The sequence below is a fragment of the Zalophus californianus genome, chromosome 17 (assembly GCF_009762305.2).
Source record: "Zalophus californianus isolate mZalCal1 chromosome 17, mZalCal1.pri.v2, whole genome shotgun sequence".
NCBI classification, from domain to species: Eukaryota; Metazoa; Chordata; class Mammalia; order Carnivora; family Otariidae; genus Zalophus; species Zalophus californianus.
The window spans coordinates 38776411-38796835 of NC_045611.1; the positions used below are offsets into that span (position 1 = coordinate 38776411).

Here is a 20425-nt window from a genome sequence, read left to right on the forward strand (position 1 = left end):
CCGAAGGCAGACACTTAACTGACTGAGCCACCCAGGCGCCCCTCATTCTTTTTCTTTCTTTCTTTCTTTCTTTCTTTCTTTCTTTCTTTCTTTCTTTCTTTCTTTCTTTCTTTCTTTCTTTCTTTCTTTCTTTCTTCCTTTCTTTCTTTTGGAAAATATAACATAAAATCTATGATTTTAGCTATCTTTAAGTGTACAATTGAGTGGCATTGAGTGCATTCACAATGTTGTATAACAACATTTAACCAATGTTGTGTCACCACTAGTTCCAGAACTCTTTTATTACTCCAAACAGAAACTCTGTAACCATTGAGCAATGAGCCCCATCTCCCTTCCCCCCACCCCCAGGCCTTGGTAACCTCTCATCTACTTTCTGTCTCCATGAATTTACCTGCTTTAGATATTTCATATAAGTGGAATAATACTATATTTGTACTTTTCATCTGGCTTAGTTCACTTATGTTCTCATAATTTCATATTTATTTTACATTATTTCATGTTTTCAAGATTCATCAATGTTGCAGCATGTATCAGAACTTAATTCTTCATTATGATGATTAAATAATGTTCATATGCATATATATATACACACACAGTATAAATATACATACCACATTTTGTTTATCTATTTATCTGTTGATGGAAACTTGATTTTTTTTTTCACCTTTTGTCTGCTTGAGTAATGCTGCTACGAACATAGATGTATTTGTTTGAGTATCTGTTCTCACTTCTTTGGGGTCTATGTCTAGGAGTGAAATTATTGGTTCATATGGTAACTCTACATTTAACTTTTTTTTTTTTAATTTTATTTATTTATTTGACAGAGATAGCACAAATAGGCAGAGAGGCAGGCAGAGGGAGAGGGAGAAGCAGACTCTCCATTGAGCAGGGAGCCCGACGTGGGGCTCCATCCCAGGACCCTGGGATCATGACCTGAGCTGAAGGCAGCCGCTTAACCGACTGAGCCACCCAGGCGCCCCTACATTTAACTTTTTGAGAAACTGCCAAACTTTCCCATGGTAGCCATATCATTTTATATTCCCAACAGCAATGACAGAATGTTCCAATTTCTCTACATCCTTGCCAAAACTTGTTATTTCCTCTTTCCTTCCTTTCTTCTTTCCCTTCCTCCTCCTTCACAGTATTCATCCCAGCGACCTTGAAATGGTATCTCATTGTGGTTTGGACTTGCATTTCCCTAAAGGTTAGGGTCACTGAGCATCTTTTCATGTGTTTATTGGCCATTTGTACCATCTTTTTCGGAGAAATGTCTATTCAAGTCCTTTGCCAATTTTTGAATTGTTTTCTGTTGTTGAGTTGTAGGAGATATATCTTTATCCATATAGAGAGATAAATATAGGTATAGGTAGATATTCTTGATATTAAACCCTTATAAGATATGATTTGCAAATATTTCCTCCCTATATTGTCTTTTCATTCTCTTGATAGTGTCATTTGATGCATAAAAGTTTTTAATTTTGATGAAATCAAATATACCTATTTTTTTTTGTTGCCTGTGCTTTTGGTGTCATAGTTAAGAAATTGCCAATTCCAAAATCATGAAGATTTTCCCCTATGACTTCTTCTAAGAGTTAGGTCTTATTCATTTTGAGTTAATTTTTGTATATGGTGTAAGGTCAGGGTCCAATGTCATTCTTTTGCATGTGGACATCCACATCCAGTTTCTCTAGTGCCGTTTGTTGAAGTGACTATTCTTTCGCCATTGAATGATCTGGGAACTCCTGTCAAAAATTAATTTACCATATAGGGGAGGGTTCATTTCTGGGCTCTTTATTCAGTTCCATTGGTCTATGTGTTTATCCTTATGCTAGTAACAGTGTTTTGATTACTGTAGATTTGCAGTAAGTTTTGAAATCAGGAAGTGTGAGATCTTTTCCAACTTTGATCTTTCTCAAGATTGTTTTTGGCTATTGAGGGTACCTTGCAATTCCATGTGAAATTTAGGATGCGTTTTTCTATTTCTGCAAAACATGTCATTGGGATTTGATAGGGATTGCTTTGAATCTACAGACTGCTTTGAGGAGCATTGTTTTATTAATCTTCTTGGGCTACGATCCCAAAATACCACCGATTGGGTGGTTTAAGCAACAGGAATTTATTTTCTCAGAGTTTGGAAGGCTAGAAGTTCCTGATGAAGCAAGTTCAGTTTCTAGTGACAGATCTTTTCCTAACTTATAGACGACTGCTTTTTCACTGTGTCCTCACATGGCCTTTCCTCAGTGTGTATGTGGAGAGAATGAGCTTTCTGGTGCCTCTTCTTGTAAGGACACTAATTCTATTGGGTGGGGCCCCATTCTTATGACCTCACTTAACCTTAATTACTTTCACAAAGGATCTCTCTCCAAATTCAGTACCTTGAGGATTAGGTCTTCAACATAATAATTTTGGGGAAACATTCAGTCCATGACAATTCTCATGACCCTGAGATCCTGACCTGAGCTGAAACCAAGAGTTGGATGCTTAACTAACTGCATTACCCAGGTGCCCCTCTGTTTACACTTAGAGAAATAATTGATAAAGAATGACTTAATTCTGCCAAATAGCTATTTGTTTTTGTGTATCTTTTATGTTTTCTGTTCTTCACTTCCTACATTTTTGTATTTATTAGATTATTTTGTAGTGTATCATTTTGATTCCCTTCTTTCCTTGTCTGTATATATTTTAGTTATTGTTATAGTAGTTGACTTGTGAGCTATAATTAACATCTTAAACTTATAACACCCCAGTTTGAATAAAACCAACTTAGTTTCAATAGTATACACTGGGCTCCTCTACAGTTTTGCCCTTCTCCTTTATATTGTTATTGTCCCAGATCACATTTCTATACATGGTGTGCCCAATTAACATAGATTTATTATGATTGTTTTATGCATTTGTCTTTTCGATTTAGGTGAAAAAAGAAGAATTACAAACCAGACCTACGACAATACTGGTTTTTATGTTTACCTATGTAGTTACTACTTTTATCAGTTCTCTATTTCTCATATGACTGAGTTATTGTCTAGTGTTCTTTTATTTCAGCCCAACAGACTCACTTTAGCAATTCTTGCAAAGCAGGTCTACTAGTAAGCAGGTCTACTCCTTCAGCTCTTATTTATCTGTAAATGTTTTAATTTCTCCTTCATTCTTGAAAGACAGTTTGTCTAATATAGAATTCTTTGTTGAGAGGTAGTTTTTCCCTTTCAGAACTGAATATGCCCTTTGGCCTCCATGATTGCTGATTAGAAATTGTCTGTTAATCTTATTGAGGATTCCTTGTATATGACAAGTCACTTGTTACTTGTTGCTTTCAAGACTGTCTTTTTGTTTTTGTGTTTTGTCAATCTGACTATAATGTATCTCAGTTATATACATCTCTGAGTTTATACCGCTTGGAGTTGCTTAGTCCTCTTGGATGTGTGTATTCAAATCTGTCATTAAATTTTGGAAGTTTTCTGCCATTATTTTTTCAAAATTTTTGGTCACTTTCTCTCTTTCTTCTCCTGGAACTCCTGTTGTGCAAATGTTGGTATGCTTGGTGGTGTCCCTTGGGCTCATAGGCTCTGTTCCTATCTCTTCACTTTTTTTTTCTTTCTGTAGCTGACTGGATAATTTTGAGTGTCTTATATTCAAGTTTGCTGATTATTTCTTCTGCCTGCTCAAATCTGCCTTCTGGCTCCTCTAGTGAATTTATTATTTTATTTTTTATTTATTGTATTTTTCAGCTCTAGTGTTTTCATTTTGTTCCTTTTTATAATTTTGATATCTTTATTGCCGTTCCCTATTTGTTCATACATTGTTCTTGTGGTTTCCTTTAGTTCTTTGTCTATGATTTCCTTCAGCTTATTAAGTATATTTAAGACAGTTGATTTAATGTCTTTGACTAATATTGCCAATGTCTGGGCTTCCTTAGGGATGGTTCGTAATTATTGTTTCTTCTGTGAATTGGCTTTACATCCTTGTTTTTTGGAATGTTTTATAACGTTTGCTGAGGACTGGGCATTTTGAGTATTATTATGCGGTAACTCTGGAAATCCAGTTTTCCTGCTCCTCAGGGATTGCTGAGTTTTTCTTGTTGGAGGTTGCCACCATTTGCTTAGTGATTTTCCAACCTTTTTTTTCAAAGTGTATTCCTTGGTATGTATGGTCACTGAAGTTTCTGTTCTGTTAGCTCTGCAGCCATTCAGTGATTTGACAAAGATTTCCTTAAAAAAAAAAAAAAGTGTCTGTCCCTTTAAATCTTCCAATAGATGCTATCAGGGGAAACTGCCAGGATTCCAGAAAGCTAAAACCCAGACAAGAGTTGGTGCTGTCTCCACCAGTCTCTCAGGGAGCTGGTAGACTGACCAAAATGCATAACCCCAAAGTTTTGGAGAACAAGGATCTTACTGCTCACCCTGGCATCAGCCAACCACTCCAGGAATGCTGGCTGCTAATCCCACAGCTGCATGGTGGGGTGGGGGCTGAGGAATGGGGCTTGGCCTCTGGTTCTCACAAACCCCTCCCCACCACTATCCTCTGACCAACAGTTAGCGACCTCTTCCTTCATTCAAGCACTCTCCTGGTTTTTGTATCTGTTCAGGTTCCAGAGTTTGCAAAATAATTAACTCTGAAGTGTTTCCTGTTTCTAGTTGATAGAAACTAGATGTTGTTTTGATGAAGGAACTGATCCGTAGGGCCTCCTACTCCACTATTTGCCTGATGTCCCCCTGAAGCCTGCCTTTAATTTTTTTTTTTTTTTTTTTTTTTTTGCATAAGTCACTCTAAGTTGGGTTTCTGTCACTGGCATCTGAGAGATGGCAACAAACTGCAGCAACTGCCATGCTTGTTGCTATGTATTTTTCAGATTTAAGGAAGATTTCATCCTTTCTTGGAGGGGAGGCTGAAATGTACAGAAAAACCACACACTACAAGGATTAAAGTGATCAGTGTCAACCCTACGAATAAGCAGATGAAGTACTAGGGGAACTTCCTGCAGGGGATGATCTTTTGATCTGGGGGTTAAGGACAACCTTCCCATAGAATTGTTAAAACCTCATCTAAGGTCTGCAACCCTCCGTTGACTCCAAGATCCGTGGACAGTTCTGGTGCCTGCCTTGCTCCCCTCATGTCCCCCGTGTCTGGTGGAGGGCCTGGTACATGGAAGGGGGTCAACAATATTTGCCGAAATTTCACTTTCTTTTGTTGAAGGTGTTTTGGGGTGGCTGATGTTCACCTGAATGAGTGATTATAATTTGAAGGATTTTAGATGGATGGAGGAAGTTTTACAATTGTGATCACTCTTATTCTTCAAGCCAACCCTGAGGCAGGTATCACTTAAGACCTGTTGTACAAGTTAATGAAGTTTGGAAGGAGGTTAAGTATCTTGCCTAAGGCTTGTCAACAGGCAAGTGGCAGAGTTGGGATCACAACTTGGGTCTGTCTGGGTTTATAGTTCAAGTTCTTCTGCTGTCACTTCTGAGCTCTAGCAAGCAGAAAATGTTCATGGAATGTCTAACACGTCCCTGCTCTCATGGAGCTGGTGTTCTAGTGTGAAGAGATGGTAACTAGCATGGAAGCAGATAAAAGTGAGAATCCTAAAAAGTAGTAAGTGTTATGAACATTTAAAAAGTGAGGTGCTGGAGGATGCTTGGAGGAGAGGGGAGGGCCTTCTATGGGAAGGATGTCAGGAAAGCCTCTTCATTTGGATTGAGGCGTGAGTAATGCAAAGGAGTAGACCATGCAAAGATCTGGCAGAAGTACGGCAGGCAGAAAGATCAGCCAGTGCCAAGACCTGGAGGCAGGAGAAGGGAGAAATCAATTGTGACTGATACGAGTGGCAGGGGGCATGCAAGGAAGTGGGAAAGGTGGGTCAGATAATATGGAATTCTAGTAGGACATCTGGGTTTTATTCTAGTTGCAGGGGGAAGTCATGGAGGGCTCAAACACGGAGAATGACATGATCTGGTTATTTTTAAAAGCTTCTTCAGGCTGCTGAGCTGAGAATAGATTGGGGGGGGGCATGAATCAGTCTTTGGCTGCTAGTGATAGAAAACCTGATGCAAACTGCTTTAATCAGTTGGGAAATTTACTGGCTTCGTTAACCAGAAGTCCAGAGGTAATGCAGATTTCAGAATTGGCTGATTCAGCCCTGAATCAAGTTCTATGAAATAGTCAAGAACTCAAGTTCTGTCTCTTGGCTCTGCTGACCACAGACTCAACTACATTCTGAGTCTAGGAAATGTCTAGGCAGTCTTACTAGACCTGAAATATGTTTTGTACTTCCCCACCAAGGGATAGATTTTTTTTTATTTTTTATGGAAATGCTTCCAAAGCATGAGGGAGAACTTTTTCAGAAGCCTTCTGGAAACCTCTGTCTGTGAAGTGTCACATACCCATTCCTGAATCAGCCACTTATGGGGTAAATGCATTGCCTTTAGACTGGAGCTGGGGGTCGGTCAGCTTCCTAAAGGCACAGGAGTTGTGTGGGCTAGGCTGACCATCTGAAGAAGGGGAGGTCGGGTGGGCAGCCGACCATGTCCATTTCAGGGTGAAAGAGTGGAAACAAGGAGGCCAGAGAAGAAGCTACTGAGGTGGCTGAGGTCAGAGAGATGATGATGGAGCTAGAGGAGGTGGTATGAGCAGTCAGATTCAGCCTCTTTCGAAGATGTTGACGTTGGATATGCAGTGAGGAAAAGAGAGGAATTAACATTATCATTTGCCCAAGTTTTCCTTCTGTCTTCCTTTGAAGCAAATGGAAAAAGGGTGCATCTGGACTGGGAAGCAGGCAGGAGAGAGGGAAGAGAAATAGAGCAAGCAGGCACACAAAGGTGTAAACTGCAGGTAACTCCAAGCCTATTCCCATCTGTACAATGCTGAAGGAACAGGATCCATCCATTTCTGTTAGGGGTTGGAGCAGAGGTGGTTGTAAGGCCAAGGCCAGTTCCAGCCAGTAAGCATTAAATGGGTGCCTACTGTGTACAGAGACTGTGTACAGTATGAGAAAAAGGGCATAGTTCTAAAATAAGAGAAAAAGAATGGGCAAAGTTATCCTTGAAAAATCTCTTAAATAGTCCAAACATAGCACTGTATTAATATAAGCACAGTAATTAATACACGGCAAAGTATAATTGCATATTTTAATTCATTAAACAGGCACAGGAAGGAGTTGACTTTGCTAAAATTAAATGTTCTTAGGAAACAGCTTTGGTGCATGAACTAAGCTCCCATCGCCAGATGCAGCGCTAAACAACTGGCTCATGGAGGATGAAGAAGGCACAAGGATAATAGCGCCCACTTCCACAAGCGCTCACTGAGCGTCAATCCCGCTAGAAGGAAAGCTTCCAGAGGGCTACAACCCACCGCAGCCTCTGCTAAGCCTACCCAAGTCGCGCCGCTCCAGCACCACGTGACTCACCGGGGCGGGGCCAAGGGCGGAGGCTGCGCGCGCGCTTCCCGGCGTGCCGCGCGGGGCGGGGCGAGGGGTGGAGCTTACGAGGGAGGTGCGGAGGAGGCGCGGCCGCCACAGGACGCCTGTCTCGGCCCGGCCACCGGACAGGCGCCTCCGGCTTTCAGTGGCCCGCCTGCTGCTTCGAGCCCGCGGCGGCGGCGGCGGCGGGCGGCATGCGTGTGTGAGATGCGGCCGCGGGCAGCCCGGACGCGAGCAGCGGCCGCCGCGGCAGCGGAGAAGGCAGGCGCGGCCTCCTCAGCGCGGGGCGCGCAGTGCATGAGGGCGAGCACGCGGGCGCTGGGCAGCCGCCGGCCACGCCGACTCCATAAACATTTGTTTAGGACTCGTTCGCCCCGCTGAGGTCCCGGCGCCCCCGCCATGGAGGCCCCGCCCGACCCCGGGCCCCACGCCTCGGCCTCGGCCTCGGCCTCAGCCTCGGCCGCGGCGCCGCTGCGCGCCCCGGAGGTGGCGCGGCTCCGCGAGGAGCAGGAAAAGGTAACAGGCCGCGCTCCGGGCCCGGCGCTTCCGCCGGTGGTCTCGGGAAGCGCCCGCGCCCCCTTTCCCGGGGCTGGGACCTTCCTCGGGGTCCGATCCCTCTCCCCCTCGCCCGCCCCGGCAGCCCCCTCCTGCCCTCTGTGGGCCGCAGTCGTCTGGTGTGGGGCCCAGCTCGATCCTGACCCGGTACTGGGGAGGAGCACAGCCTCTAGGCCTGGAGAGAGAAAGTGTTGGGAGAAACTTTTGTCACGTGCTTTTGTTGTCTTTTGTCTGGAGCCCTTTGACCTTCGAGGGGAGGGAAGGGATGGGAAAGAGGGAGGTGACAATCTGTTTAACTTGCATATCAAAGTGAGTTTTTAGACTTAATGAATGCAACAGTGCGTGGGAAGTATTTTTGGTTTGGGGTACGCGGTAAATGGAGGTGCTCACCTTACTAGCTTTTAAAAAAATTGTTGCTAAAATGTATGCTCTTTATCTGATTGCATTTAGAAGTTTTATTAGGTTTGTAATGATAGTCTTCATGTGCAATTCCAGCTTTGGTGGTTTAGTTTTTGTCAGGATAGGACGCTATTTTATTCCATTTTAACTCCAGTCGTATCATACGTGAGTTTTAATCTGCCAGTGTAGAGAGAAGAAAATTTTGCATTTCCTAATGGGATTGTGTACGAAGAAGTATGCCCAGTTTAAGAAATACGGTGTTATTGTTTAATCTGAGATTTTTTCCCTTTGGATTCTGTAGCATTTCAGGTTCAAGTTACTTCCTGAGTTTGAAATTCTTACTTTGACAAGCAGCATTACTTTACTTAAAATGTCCTAGGCCATACTGGGAGTATCTTGGTTAAAAGGGTTAGGAAGTTGTTGCAAAACTTTTAACAGTGGGAATTCCTAACTTTCTATTGAACATTCCTGTATAAAAATAACTATTTACATAGGTATATAAATATACTCAGTTCAGCTAGATGAGGGACTTTTTATAGAACCTAAAAAATTCTGGTTTGATTGGAAACCACCTGTTAGGATGACTGTGGGAATCTTTCCTACTCTTTCTAGTTCTAAATTATTTTATGCATTGTATTTCCTTTTCTGAGAGCCATTTTTTTTCTAGTGCCTTATACGACTGCTGGGTTTTAAACTTGGCTTTTTTTTTAATCCAACAAGTATTGAGTATTTAAATTATAAGACGTTAATGGATCTTAATATTTTTTAAGAGAAAAAGAAAAGACAGCTCTTTATGAGAACAATTTGTTCATTTTTGGCAAAAGTATTTACATTTTTTGTTCTTTTAGGAAATGTGAAACAGACCCTCAGAAGATGGTGTTCCCATTGCCTTTAGTCTGTTCTGTGGAGAAATTACTCTTGTCTCTTTCATAGTATAACATGTGCATAATGCTGACTTTGATATGTTTTCTTCTATTTGTCATGGTAAAAAGAGATATCCTTAGTTTTATTCTGATGTTAGTGTGGCTGAAATACAAAGGATACATTTTGGGGTGCTCTGAACAGCTTTCTGGTGTAGTATAGTCAGTTACATTTGAAGACTGCTTTTTCAGTTACAGTCCTGTGGGAACCTAAATAACTATTTTCAGTAAACATTATGTTACCAAATTTCTGTGTTGTGTTAATGTTTTGGCACATAAAATAAGCGTGTGTGTGTGTGTGTGTGTGTGTGTGTGTGTGTGTGTGTGTGTGTGTGATGGGTATGTAAGATCATTCCCAGTTGATGATAAAGCCTTCCATAAGTAGACTACACTGTATTTTAAGGGATCTGCTGCAGTGAACAGGAGACCCATAATGCCACAAAATATACTGGTTAGATAGCTATACTTTAAGTATAGTTTAGTATAGGAAAATTTACCTAGTAAATATTCAATTAGAATTTTTTTGTGAGGGACTTTATTTAGGCTTTAAAACCAACCCAGGTATAGTACAGTAAAATAGAAGTATTGGGACATTCTTAGAATGAAAAAAGGAAAAATGTCATTGTAGCTTTATATTTGTGTGGCACTTAGTATTTTTTTAAATATAAATCCATTTAAATGTGCTTTAGGACTTGGGTTTTTCCAGTGGTTTTCCCAATGTGAGAAAGAACTAACACCTGACGAAAATGATATGAGAGAGAGAGAGAGAGAGAGAGAGAGAGTGTGTGTGTGTGTGTGTGTGTGTGTGTGTGTGTGTGTGTGTGTGTGTGTGTGTACCTAGCTAGTAGGCTTTAGATGTAGAGGAGAGAAATTAATTCATCACATACAGTGGATACCTTAGATATAGGGCATTATTTTCACTGGGAGCCTTGTTTGAGAACGGCTGCCAGGTAATGTGGTTTAAATGTTGCTCGCATTGTTTTTTGTTTTTTGGATTTTTTGTTTCAAATTCAACTAAGAAGTATGACAAGTTGGTTCCTCTCTCTTTTTTCCTTGTTTATATTTTGGAGCAATGAACAACAAGTACAAAAAATTAGTGACTAAGGAAAAAAGACAAAGGAGGGGCATAAATGAGCCCCAGCCTCAACAAATGGCAACATCTGTAATAAATGGACAGGATCAAATATTTTAACATTGCTTTCATTTATAGCATCAAAGCTGAAACATTTTCAAAAACTTTTTTAAAGCATCTGTTTATTCCTTTTTGATTTAGCAAAAAGACATACAGAAAGGTTCCCTGCAGCTTTGTTTATAATAATGGAAAGCTAAAAATCCAACGTTAGGATATTGATTAAATCATGATAGTATGAGGAGCTTTTATTCAGGCATTAAAAATTGTAGAGCAGTATGTGTAGTGTGGTTACAGTTATATTTATATGTATGTATGTAAATAAGTATTCACAGTTTATATAGGAAAACACCATTAAATGTTTTTAAAGCACACAATTTCATTTCTTATTTTAGCTAAAAGTGAGTGAAATTGGATGGGATTTTAGCTCTTTCAATAAAGGCTGTTGATAAAACTTACTTTAATTAATTGTAATGAAAACTGGGATGTTTTATCTTTAATTGCTAAATACATTCTGGGCCTGAAAAATGGCCCTTGGCTAGTTTGAACACCAGTTAATGTGGTTTATTTTCTTGGTTATTCCAGAATTGATAGATATAATTTATTCAAACATCCGTTCCCCAGTTGATTTCCTTTTTTCTTTTTTCCTTGGAGGTTTTATTTGCTCTTAATTCTCTGTCAGATTACAGTGGGACAAGAAAGAACTTGGCTTATCTTTTTTTTTTTTTTTCCTTTTAACTAAATATGTTTTTACCAATGGCAGTAAAATATTTGGTGGAAAATGTGAGCTACTTTGGAGCCTTTCTAGACTGACCTATGCCATAAAAGTTATGATCTGGGACTGTAGTGGGCTGTTCTAGGGAAGTTTCCTGATGCTTAGATCTTGTTAAATCTAGTTCTTAGAGTTGCATTATGTTGAAATTTTGGTTTCTTGGCAAGGGTAATATTTCTACAATATCTGCATTTTATATTTCCAGGTACTACTATTTTTTATTAGCAGAATTACTGAGATTTTATTGTAATGTGAAAAAAGTGGTGTATAATATTGTTTTCATAGGTTTATAGATAATAGTAACTTTGGAGAATTCATGAGTATAGTATTATTTTGTTATGATTACTGCTGAGTGGCTCTTATAATTATCAATTGGAGTTTGGAATAATTTATACTTTCCTGATATAGAACCTGGATTAACAGTAAATCTTTCAAATTCTTTATAAGGCAGAACAATTAATTTAACTTAATGGAGGGTTTTCACATTTCACATTTCACATAAACTGAACTGCACATAGTTTAAGAAACTGTCAGCCATGTACCTCATACAACAGCTGTTCTCTCCAAGCCCAGAATCCAAACATGTAACTTTTCAACAAATATTGAGCACTACTGCATGCCAGGCATGTATCTGCCACATGACAAGCACATACCTATTACATGCCGTCCTCTGCTGAGGATACAGTAATGAACAAAACAAAGTCCTTGCTTTTGTGGAGATTACATTCTAGTGGTAAAGGCATGGAATAGGCACGTTTAAAATGTCCAATGGTTTGTGATAGGTAAAGCTAGGTAGGAAAGAAAGCTTTGGTTAAGGAGGATATTTTGGAAAAGAGTTTTCTAGTCCTGGCAACCAGCTCAGAATGAGTCAAGGTGAGAGCTGTGCCAGGCTATTGTAAGGATTTTGGTTTTTATTTTTATGATACGAGAAGCCATTGGAATGTGTTTTGAGAATCATACTGATCTTCAATTATAAGCATCCATTTCTCGTGTGTGAAGAAAGGGATAACGGGATTGGGGGGTTGTATTATATATAATATAACGAAAATTCTGTGTGTGCTAGGCTGATATTAGAATCTTCATTGACTCTCTTGATTTTTCAGGTGAACAATTTGGGTTGTTTGTACTTTTTGCTGTGAACTTCTAATGGGGTATTTGTCTTCAGTTCTATCTATAAACCTTGTTTTCCAAAGTGGTTATACCAGTTTACACTCCTTGTCAGCAGTGGGTGAAAGTTCCAGCTATTGCACATTCTCATCTCCACTTGGTACTGTTTATCTGTTTCATATTGGCTAGCCATTTTAATATTGACTACTGGGGTTGATCACCTTTTCAAATATTTTATTGGCCACTTGCTTTTTTGTTTTGTTTGTTTTTGGTAAAATACCTGCTCATCTCTTGTCCATTTTCCATTGGGCTGTTCACCATATTCTAATTGGTTTATAGCAGTTCTTTATGTACTTTTGATACAAGTGCTTTTTTTTTTTTTAAGATTTTATTTATTTGACAGAGAGATAGAGCCAGAGAGCACAAGTGGAGGAAATGGCAGAGGGAGAGGGACAAACAGGCTCCCCACTGAGCAGGGATCCCGACGTGGGGCTCGATCCCAGGACTCTGGGATCATGACCTGAGCCGAAGGCAGATGCTTAACCATCTGAGCCACCCGGGTGCCCCGATATGAGTGCTTTTTTAGGAATGCTTTGTAAATTTCTTCTCTAGTCTGTGGCTTGACTAACACTCTGTAATGGTGTCCTTTGATGAAGAGAAGAAATTCTGAATTTTAACAATCCTTTATGATTGGTGGTTTTTGTTTTTTGTTTTTTGTCTTGTTTTTAGGAAGTCTTTCCTACCCGAATGTTCTGAAGATATTCCTTATCTTCTGGCTTTATTGTTTTGCCTTTCATGTTTAGATCTACAGTCTACCTGAAGTTGATTTTGTGTATAATGGGGGATTGAGGTCAGGTTTCATTTTTACCATTCCTAGTTACCCCATCACTATTTATTGGAAAGATTGTCCTCTTTCCATTGCATCATTAGCTTTGTCATAAATAAGGTAACTATATGTGTGGGTCCATTTCTTGACTCTGTTCCAGGGGCCTGTTTGTCTTTTCTTGCAGACCTACACTAATTATTATAGCTTTATAAGTCCTCTTGATACCTGGTAGTGTAAGTTTTGTTGTGATTCCTCAAATTGCCTTATTTTATCCTTCCAATTCTCATGCTTTTTATTTCTTTTTCTTGCCTTTTGCACTGGCTAGAATTTCTTTTCTTTTTTTTTTTTTAAAGATTTTATTTATTTGACAGAGAGAGAGAGACAGCAAGAGAGGGAACACAAGGGGGGGGAGTGAGAGAGGGAGAAGCAGGCTCCAAGCAGGAGCCCGATGCGGGGCTCCATCCCAGGACCCTGGGATCATGACCTGATCTGAAGGCAGGCACTTAACGACTGAGCCACCCAGGTGCCCCCTGGCTAGAATTTCTAGTGCAAGGTTGAATAAAAATGGTGATGGTGGGTGTTAGGGGTAAACTTTCCAAATTTCACCATCAATGTGATGTTTACTGTGGATATTTTTAGTATTTACTTTTTATCAGATTAAGGAAACTTCCCTATATTCCTAGTTAGCTAAGAGTTTTTCTGAATGGGTATTGAAATTTTATTAATTGTTGAATCACAGATCTGTACCTCTGAAACAAATAATGCAATATTTATTTTTTTAAAGATTTTATTTGTTTATTTGACAGAGAGAGAAAACGAGAGAGGGATCACAAACGGGGAGAGGGAGAGGGAGAAGCGGGCTTCCTGCAGAGCAGGGAGCCTGATGCAGAGCTCAATCCCAGGACCCCGGGATCATGACCTGAGCCGGAGGCAGACTCTTAACAACTGAGCCACCCAGGTGCCCCAGGTGTTGAATTAGAAAATGCTTTTTCTTTCTTCTTCTTCTCTCTCTTTTTTTTTTAATTTTAATTTTAATTTTTTTTTAAAGATTTTATTTATTTATTCATGAGAGACAGAGAGAGAGAGAGAGAGAGAGAGAGGCAGAGGGAGAAGCAGGCTCCCCACTGAGCAGGGAGTCCGATGCGGGACTTGATCCCAGGACCCTGGGATCATGACCTGAGCCGAAGGCAGACGCTTAACCATCTGAGCCACCCAGGCGCCCCATCTTTTTTTTTTTTTTTTTTTTAAAGAGAGGGAGAGGGGAGACTCAAGCCGACTTCATGCTGAGCACGGAGCTGGCAGGGCTTGATCCCATGACCCTGAAATCATGACCTTAGTGGAAATCAAGAGTTGGACGCTTAACCTACTGAGCCATGCAGCTGCCTCTAGAAAATGCTATTTCTAAATTGAGTATTATAAGTAATATATTGAGGAGTATGTTTGATCTTTCTAATGTTGAGGTTCTCCTTTTTTTTTTCACTTCTAAGGGAGGCAGAGTTGTAAGTTATATATAAGTTTGTTTATGGCTGAAGGTATATTTTTTATGTAAATGAGTTTTTAGACCTAATTACTTGTAAATTATATTTTACTTTAGAACAACTTGTTTTTGTTACTCTTGTTTGCACTTAATATCATACCAGTCATGTGCCGTGAGAAAAAAACAACTTTGAGTTTAGTCTTTCAGAATTTCTTTTTTTTTTTTTTTAAGATTTTATTTATTTGTCAGAGGGAGAGAGCGCGCAAGCAGGGGGAGAGGCAGGCAGAGGGAGAAGCAGGCTCCCCGCTGAGAAGGAGCCCGATGTAGGGCTCGATCCCAGGACCCTGGGATCCTGACCTGAGCCGAAGACAGACGCTTAACCAACTGAACCACCCAGGCGCCCCTGGAATTTCTTAATAAACATTAAGATACAATATTTCAAGGGGGGGAACCCCACTTTCATTATATTAGGTCTCTCCAGATTACAGTACAAGACAAGAATAGTTCCAAAACTGATAGGGAAAGGGAAGAGGAGGTGCAGAGTCCATGCTTCAACCATAAGTGCTTGATGTTGTCTTCTCATCTAATATTTTTAGTATGGGTTTAAAAATCTTTTAGCTTGCATCATTCTTTCCTTCATCTCCAGATTGGTGTGAGTTCCAATCTTTTTAGTCTGCCCTAGGGCAGTGTTTTTTTGGGGGGCAATTTTTTCTTGTTTAAGCTACAACTGTTTATTTTGAAAAATTGTAAAACAACAGAAAAGTTTAAAGAATAGTTTAGAGTCATCAATAATATTTTGTACCATTTGATTTTTCTTTTTATGTTTGTATTTCTTTTTTTTTTCTTGTTGAACCATTTGAAAGTAAATTGCAGACATCATCATGTCTCTAATACTTAAGCTTATCATATTCTTTTAGAACAGGGTCATATTCCTACATAAACATAATATCTTTTTTTCATACCCAAGATATGAACATTGGCACACAATGTTATTATTTAATATACTCAGATGTCCTCAGTTTTTCTAAAAATGTCTTTTATAGCTGTTTTTCCATCCAAGATTCGATGAAAGATTGCATTTGGTTATCTTTTCCCTTAGGCTCCTGACCTACAGCAACCCCCTTGCCATCTTTTTGTCTCTATAAATTTGGTATTTTTGAAGAGTTGATGGAAGTTTTCTTTTGGAATGGCCCACAATTTGGAGATGTGTGTTGAATAAAATCATGAAAAAATAAAGTTAAACATTTATGGCAACAATCCTACATAGATGATGATAGCTTCTCACTGCCTCACAGCAGGAGATATATGTTACATTATCCTATGATTGGTGTTGCTAATTACTTGTTTAAGGTGGCATCTGCCAGATCTTTCCACCATAAAAGTACCCTTTCCCCTGTATAAACAGGATTAAATGCTTTAAATAATAATAATGCTTGAAGACTGTACATACCCTGTTCCACACACCCTTTACCATGGGTATTCCTTGTCTGAATTAGTTATTTTGTTAATATTTGCAAATTAGTGATTTTCTAACCATCTATGTTGTTAGCTGGCAGTTTTCTGTAAAGAAAAGCCCCTTCCCCTCTTTTAGTATTACTATAAACTTTTTTTTTTTTAACATTTAGTGTGTGTTAATTTGTCATTATTCGTTCTAATGCTTAAATTGTTTCAGTTTGGCCAATGGGAGCCCCTTGAAGCTAGCTCTTGCATCCTTTTGGCATGTTCCATAATTCCTTGATGATTACTCTGGTTTTGGGCACAAGGTATCCCAGGCTTACCTTGTAGTTTTCTTGCCTGAGTCCTGAAATTGACTATTTCTTGGAAGAGCTCTGTTTCTTTTTAATGAGAAATGGTTAGAAATCAAGATCTGGGCTCCAGTATTGCTCACTGCTACTGGGGTGTTAATTTCATCAAAGCCTTTCAGTAGATAGTGGAAATATATTAGCTTTCAGTATACCAGGAAAAATAGTCATCACGTTTTTCAGGTCCTAGGTCCAAGGGATCCTTTTTACTTTTTATTTTTTGAGGTAATTATAGAAATAATTTACATAAGAATAAGGGATAATAATAAACAATCTTATTAGATATTTTAATAAGAATTTAAACATTGCTATCCTCTTTGTATTAAGTAAATAAGAATTTAAACATTGCTATCCTCTTTGTATTAAGTAAATTTTGGTATGCAAAGATCATGTAAGATTTAAGAACACTGCCACATGTCCTTTTAGAAAAATGGGATAATCCAGGTTCTTGCTGCATGCTATTACACGATGAAGTTCTTGTTGAATGACTACTTGGATGGGAATACTCTTACTTCTTTTGTGTTCTTATATCATTGTTCACTCATTCATTTTTTTCCTTTTCAATTCAAATCAGTCATCTTTTATTTAATATCCACTATATTCAAATACGTGCGTGTAGTTCTCTTCCCAGTTTGCATGGTCTTTTCTAGGATTTAGGGAGTTAACAGAGATAAACCATTACATAATCTTTGCTTTCAAAATTCATCTCCAATGCTGTTATCTACCCTCCCCTTTCTCTAGTCTCTGACTTCGAGAAACTTACTTAAAAACTTGTAGGAGTGAAAAAAGAAATAGAATTTAGAGATTTTTTTATTTCAGCAATCTTGTTTGTTGTGATAAAATATATACAAAATAAAATTTGCCATTTAACCATTTTAAGTGTATATTTCCATGGCATTAAATACATTAACTGTTTTGCAACCATCACCACTGTTTCCAAAACTTTTTCAACACGCCAAATAGAAAGTCCGTAACCATCAAGCAATAACTCTCATTCTCCTCTCTCTTGAGCCCCTGGTTACCTCTAACCTACTTTCTGTCTATATGAATTTACCAATTCTAGATACTTCATATAAGTGGAATCATATGATCTTTGTCCTTTTGTGACTGGCTTATTTCATGTAGTGTAACATTTTTACAACCTCATTTCTGTTTATGACTGAATAATATTCCATTGTAGGTATATACCACATTTTATTTGTTCATCTTTTGATGAACACATGGATTGTTTCCACTTTTTTGCTCTTGTGAGTAACGTTGCTATGAACATTGGTGTATAAGTATCTGGGTCCTTGTTTTCAGTTCTTTATGGTATGTACCTAGGAGCGGAATTGCTGAGTCATATGGTAATTCTGTGTTTAACTTTTTGAGGAATCGCCAACTATTTTCCACAGCATTTGCACAGTTTTACATCAGCAATGCATGAGGTTTCCTATTTTTCCACATCTTTGTCAACACTTATTGTTCATTGTTTTTAGCTATCCTAATAGGTGTGGAGCTATATCATTATGATTTTGATTTCTCTAATAACTGAGGATGTTGAGTATCTTCCCATGTGTTTATTAGCCATTCAGATATCGTCTTTGGAGAACTGTCTCTTCAAATCCTTTGCCCATTTTCAAGTTGGGTTGTCTTTTTGTTGTGTTGTAGTTCTTTATTCTAGGTACTAAACCCTTATCAGCTGTATGATTTGCAAATATTTTCTCCCATTCTACAGGTTATCATTTCACTTTCTTGATAATGTCCTTTGTACAAAAGTTTTTAATTTTGATGAAGTCCAGTTTATCTATTTTTTTGTTTTGTTGCTCATGCTTTAGTGTCGTATCTAAGAACACATTGCCAAATCCAGGGTCATGAAGATTTATACCTGTTTTCTTCTAAGAGCTCTGTGGTTTTAACTCTTATATTTATATCATTGATCCATTTTGGGTTAATTTTGTATATTGCCCATTGATTGTTGAGTTTGAGGAAATTTAGGATTTTGTCATCTGAAGATTCATAATCTGAGATTTAATTTATATTATCATTTTTTACCTTTGTGTAGTGCCAATATGGTGGCCACTGATCACATGTGGGTATTAAGTTTAAAATTCAGAATTATTAAAATTAAATAAAATTTAAAAATTTCTCAGTTGAATTGACTACATTTCAGGTGCTCAGTAGCCATACATTGTTGCATTTGACAGTGCTGATTTAGAAGCTTTCCATCATCAAAGAAAATTTTATTGGACAGCACTGGTCAAGAAAGCTGCTATTTTTAAAATTCATATTCTAATTTGTTTAATAATTGTGAAATGTCTTCTGTCCCTTTTTTTCTCCTTGCCATCATGGACAGAAAATGAAAATTTCTGAATTGTCAGGGCGCCTGGGTGACTCAGTCGTTAAGCATCTGCCTTCAGCTCAGGTCATGGTCCCAGGGTCCTGGGATCGAGCCCCACATTGGGTTCTCTGCTCCGCGGGAAGCCTGCTTCTCCCTCTCTCACTCCCCCTGCTTGTGTTCCCTCTCTGGCTGTCTCTTTCTCTGTCAAATAAATAAATAAAATCTTTAAAACAAACAAAAGAAAAAAAATTTCTGAATTGTCAACTGTATTTAAAGCTGAAAACAGACTACAAAGATAGTGTCTCTTGGCTTTATACCTTTTTTGAAAGATTGTGTAGTACTTTGGACAATACAATAAGAAAACTGAAGGATGATTTTTCACCATTGATTGCAGTATCCTTTTAGGTGATTTCATGATTCCCCCCCCCCCCCCCCAGTTTTTACTATATAGTTCTTTTTTTAAAAGTATAGTTAGGAATAATAAGTAATCATAAAGTATAAATTACTAGGGTGATGAAATAACAAGACATAGGAAAAATACAATCACTAGGATCCTGTAATGTAACTTAGACTTACAAAAAGGTTCACTGTACTCATATAATAATTGTAAGATAAAATGAGTTTTATTCTTTAACTAATAAGTAAATTTTCTCCATTTTTTTGGAAGACCTTTAAGAAGTCATGAAATGGGGCGCCTGGGTGGCTCAGTTGGTTAAGCAACTGCCTTCGGCTCAGGTCATGGTCCTGGAGTCCCGAGATCGAGTCCTGCATCGGGCTCCCTGCTCAGCAGGGAGTCTGCTTCTCCCTCTGACCCTCTTCCCTCTCATCTTCCCTCTCATCTCCCTCTCATGCTCCCTCTCATGCTCTCTCTCTCAAATAAATGAATAAAATCTTTAAAAAAAAAAAGTCATGAAATGCCAGTCTTTGCAAATAATTAGAACTACTCAAAAAAGAAAGTTGAAAACTAAAATTGTTCATTGGATCCTGAAACTTTTCATTCAGATCCATTACCATAGGGTTCTTCTTAAACTTTCTGCCATCTGTATTTGAATCTCCCATCTTCATAGTAAAAACCTTGGTTCTCAGCAACATCTGTATTTATTCGTTTGTTCTATCCTACAATATACACAAAATAGTTTTAGAATTACTACATTAATACCATTGCCAACAGCAAACCTGTGAAGTGAAGCTCAGGATCTCCTTGCAGTTTCATTTGTTCTTATAGAATTAACTCCCTTAGGTTGTAGAGTTAGGATACTGATCTCAAAAATGCTTGAGTTGTTATTACTTTTTCTGTTCAGTTATCTCTTGGATTTGATGTACAGTTTCTATTTGTATTGAATTGTAGTGTTTACTTTTTTATCAGTTTGACTTAATTTTGTTTTATGAATACATAAAACATCTACATGGTGTAAAATCACAACTGTGTCAAAAGATATACTGAGATAATTAATTCCATCCTTCTACCTATCCCTATTAATATTTTCAGTAATTTCTAATTTATCCTCCCTGTGTTTCTTCTTTAAAAATAAATTTAAAAATACACCTATCTTCCCTCTCACCTTCTTACACACAAGATAGCATGTTATATTTTGCCCCTTGTTTTTCTCATTAAATTTATACCTAGGAATTACTCTCGTTCATAGAGATCTTTTTCTGTGTATTTTATGGTTGCATAGTACTCTATTGTGTGGTATCTTTTTTTCAACT

General features: G+C 38.4%; 1 protein-coding gene across 2 annotated transcripts in view; it reads left to right on the forward strand.

The window, feature by feature from the left end:
* URI1 (URI1 prefoldin like chaperone) overlaps nt 1–20425 on the forward strand; it is a 112381-nt gene that overhangs the window by 16106 nt on the left and 75850 nt on the right. The window contains exon 1 of one of the 2 annotated variants that reach the window (XM_027618707.1): nt 7477–7924. The exons of the other annotated variant lie outside the window; for it this stretch is intronic. Within the exon in view, the coding sequence (XP_027474508.1) occupies nt 7808–7924 (117 nt within the window). The 5' untranslated portion in view covers nt 7477–7807. Of the gene's footprint in view, nt 1–7476; nt 7925–20425 lie in introns of those variants that run through there. 2 annotated transcript variants of the gene reach the window in all.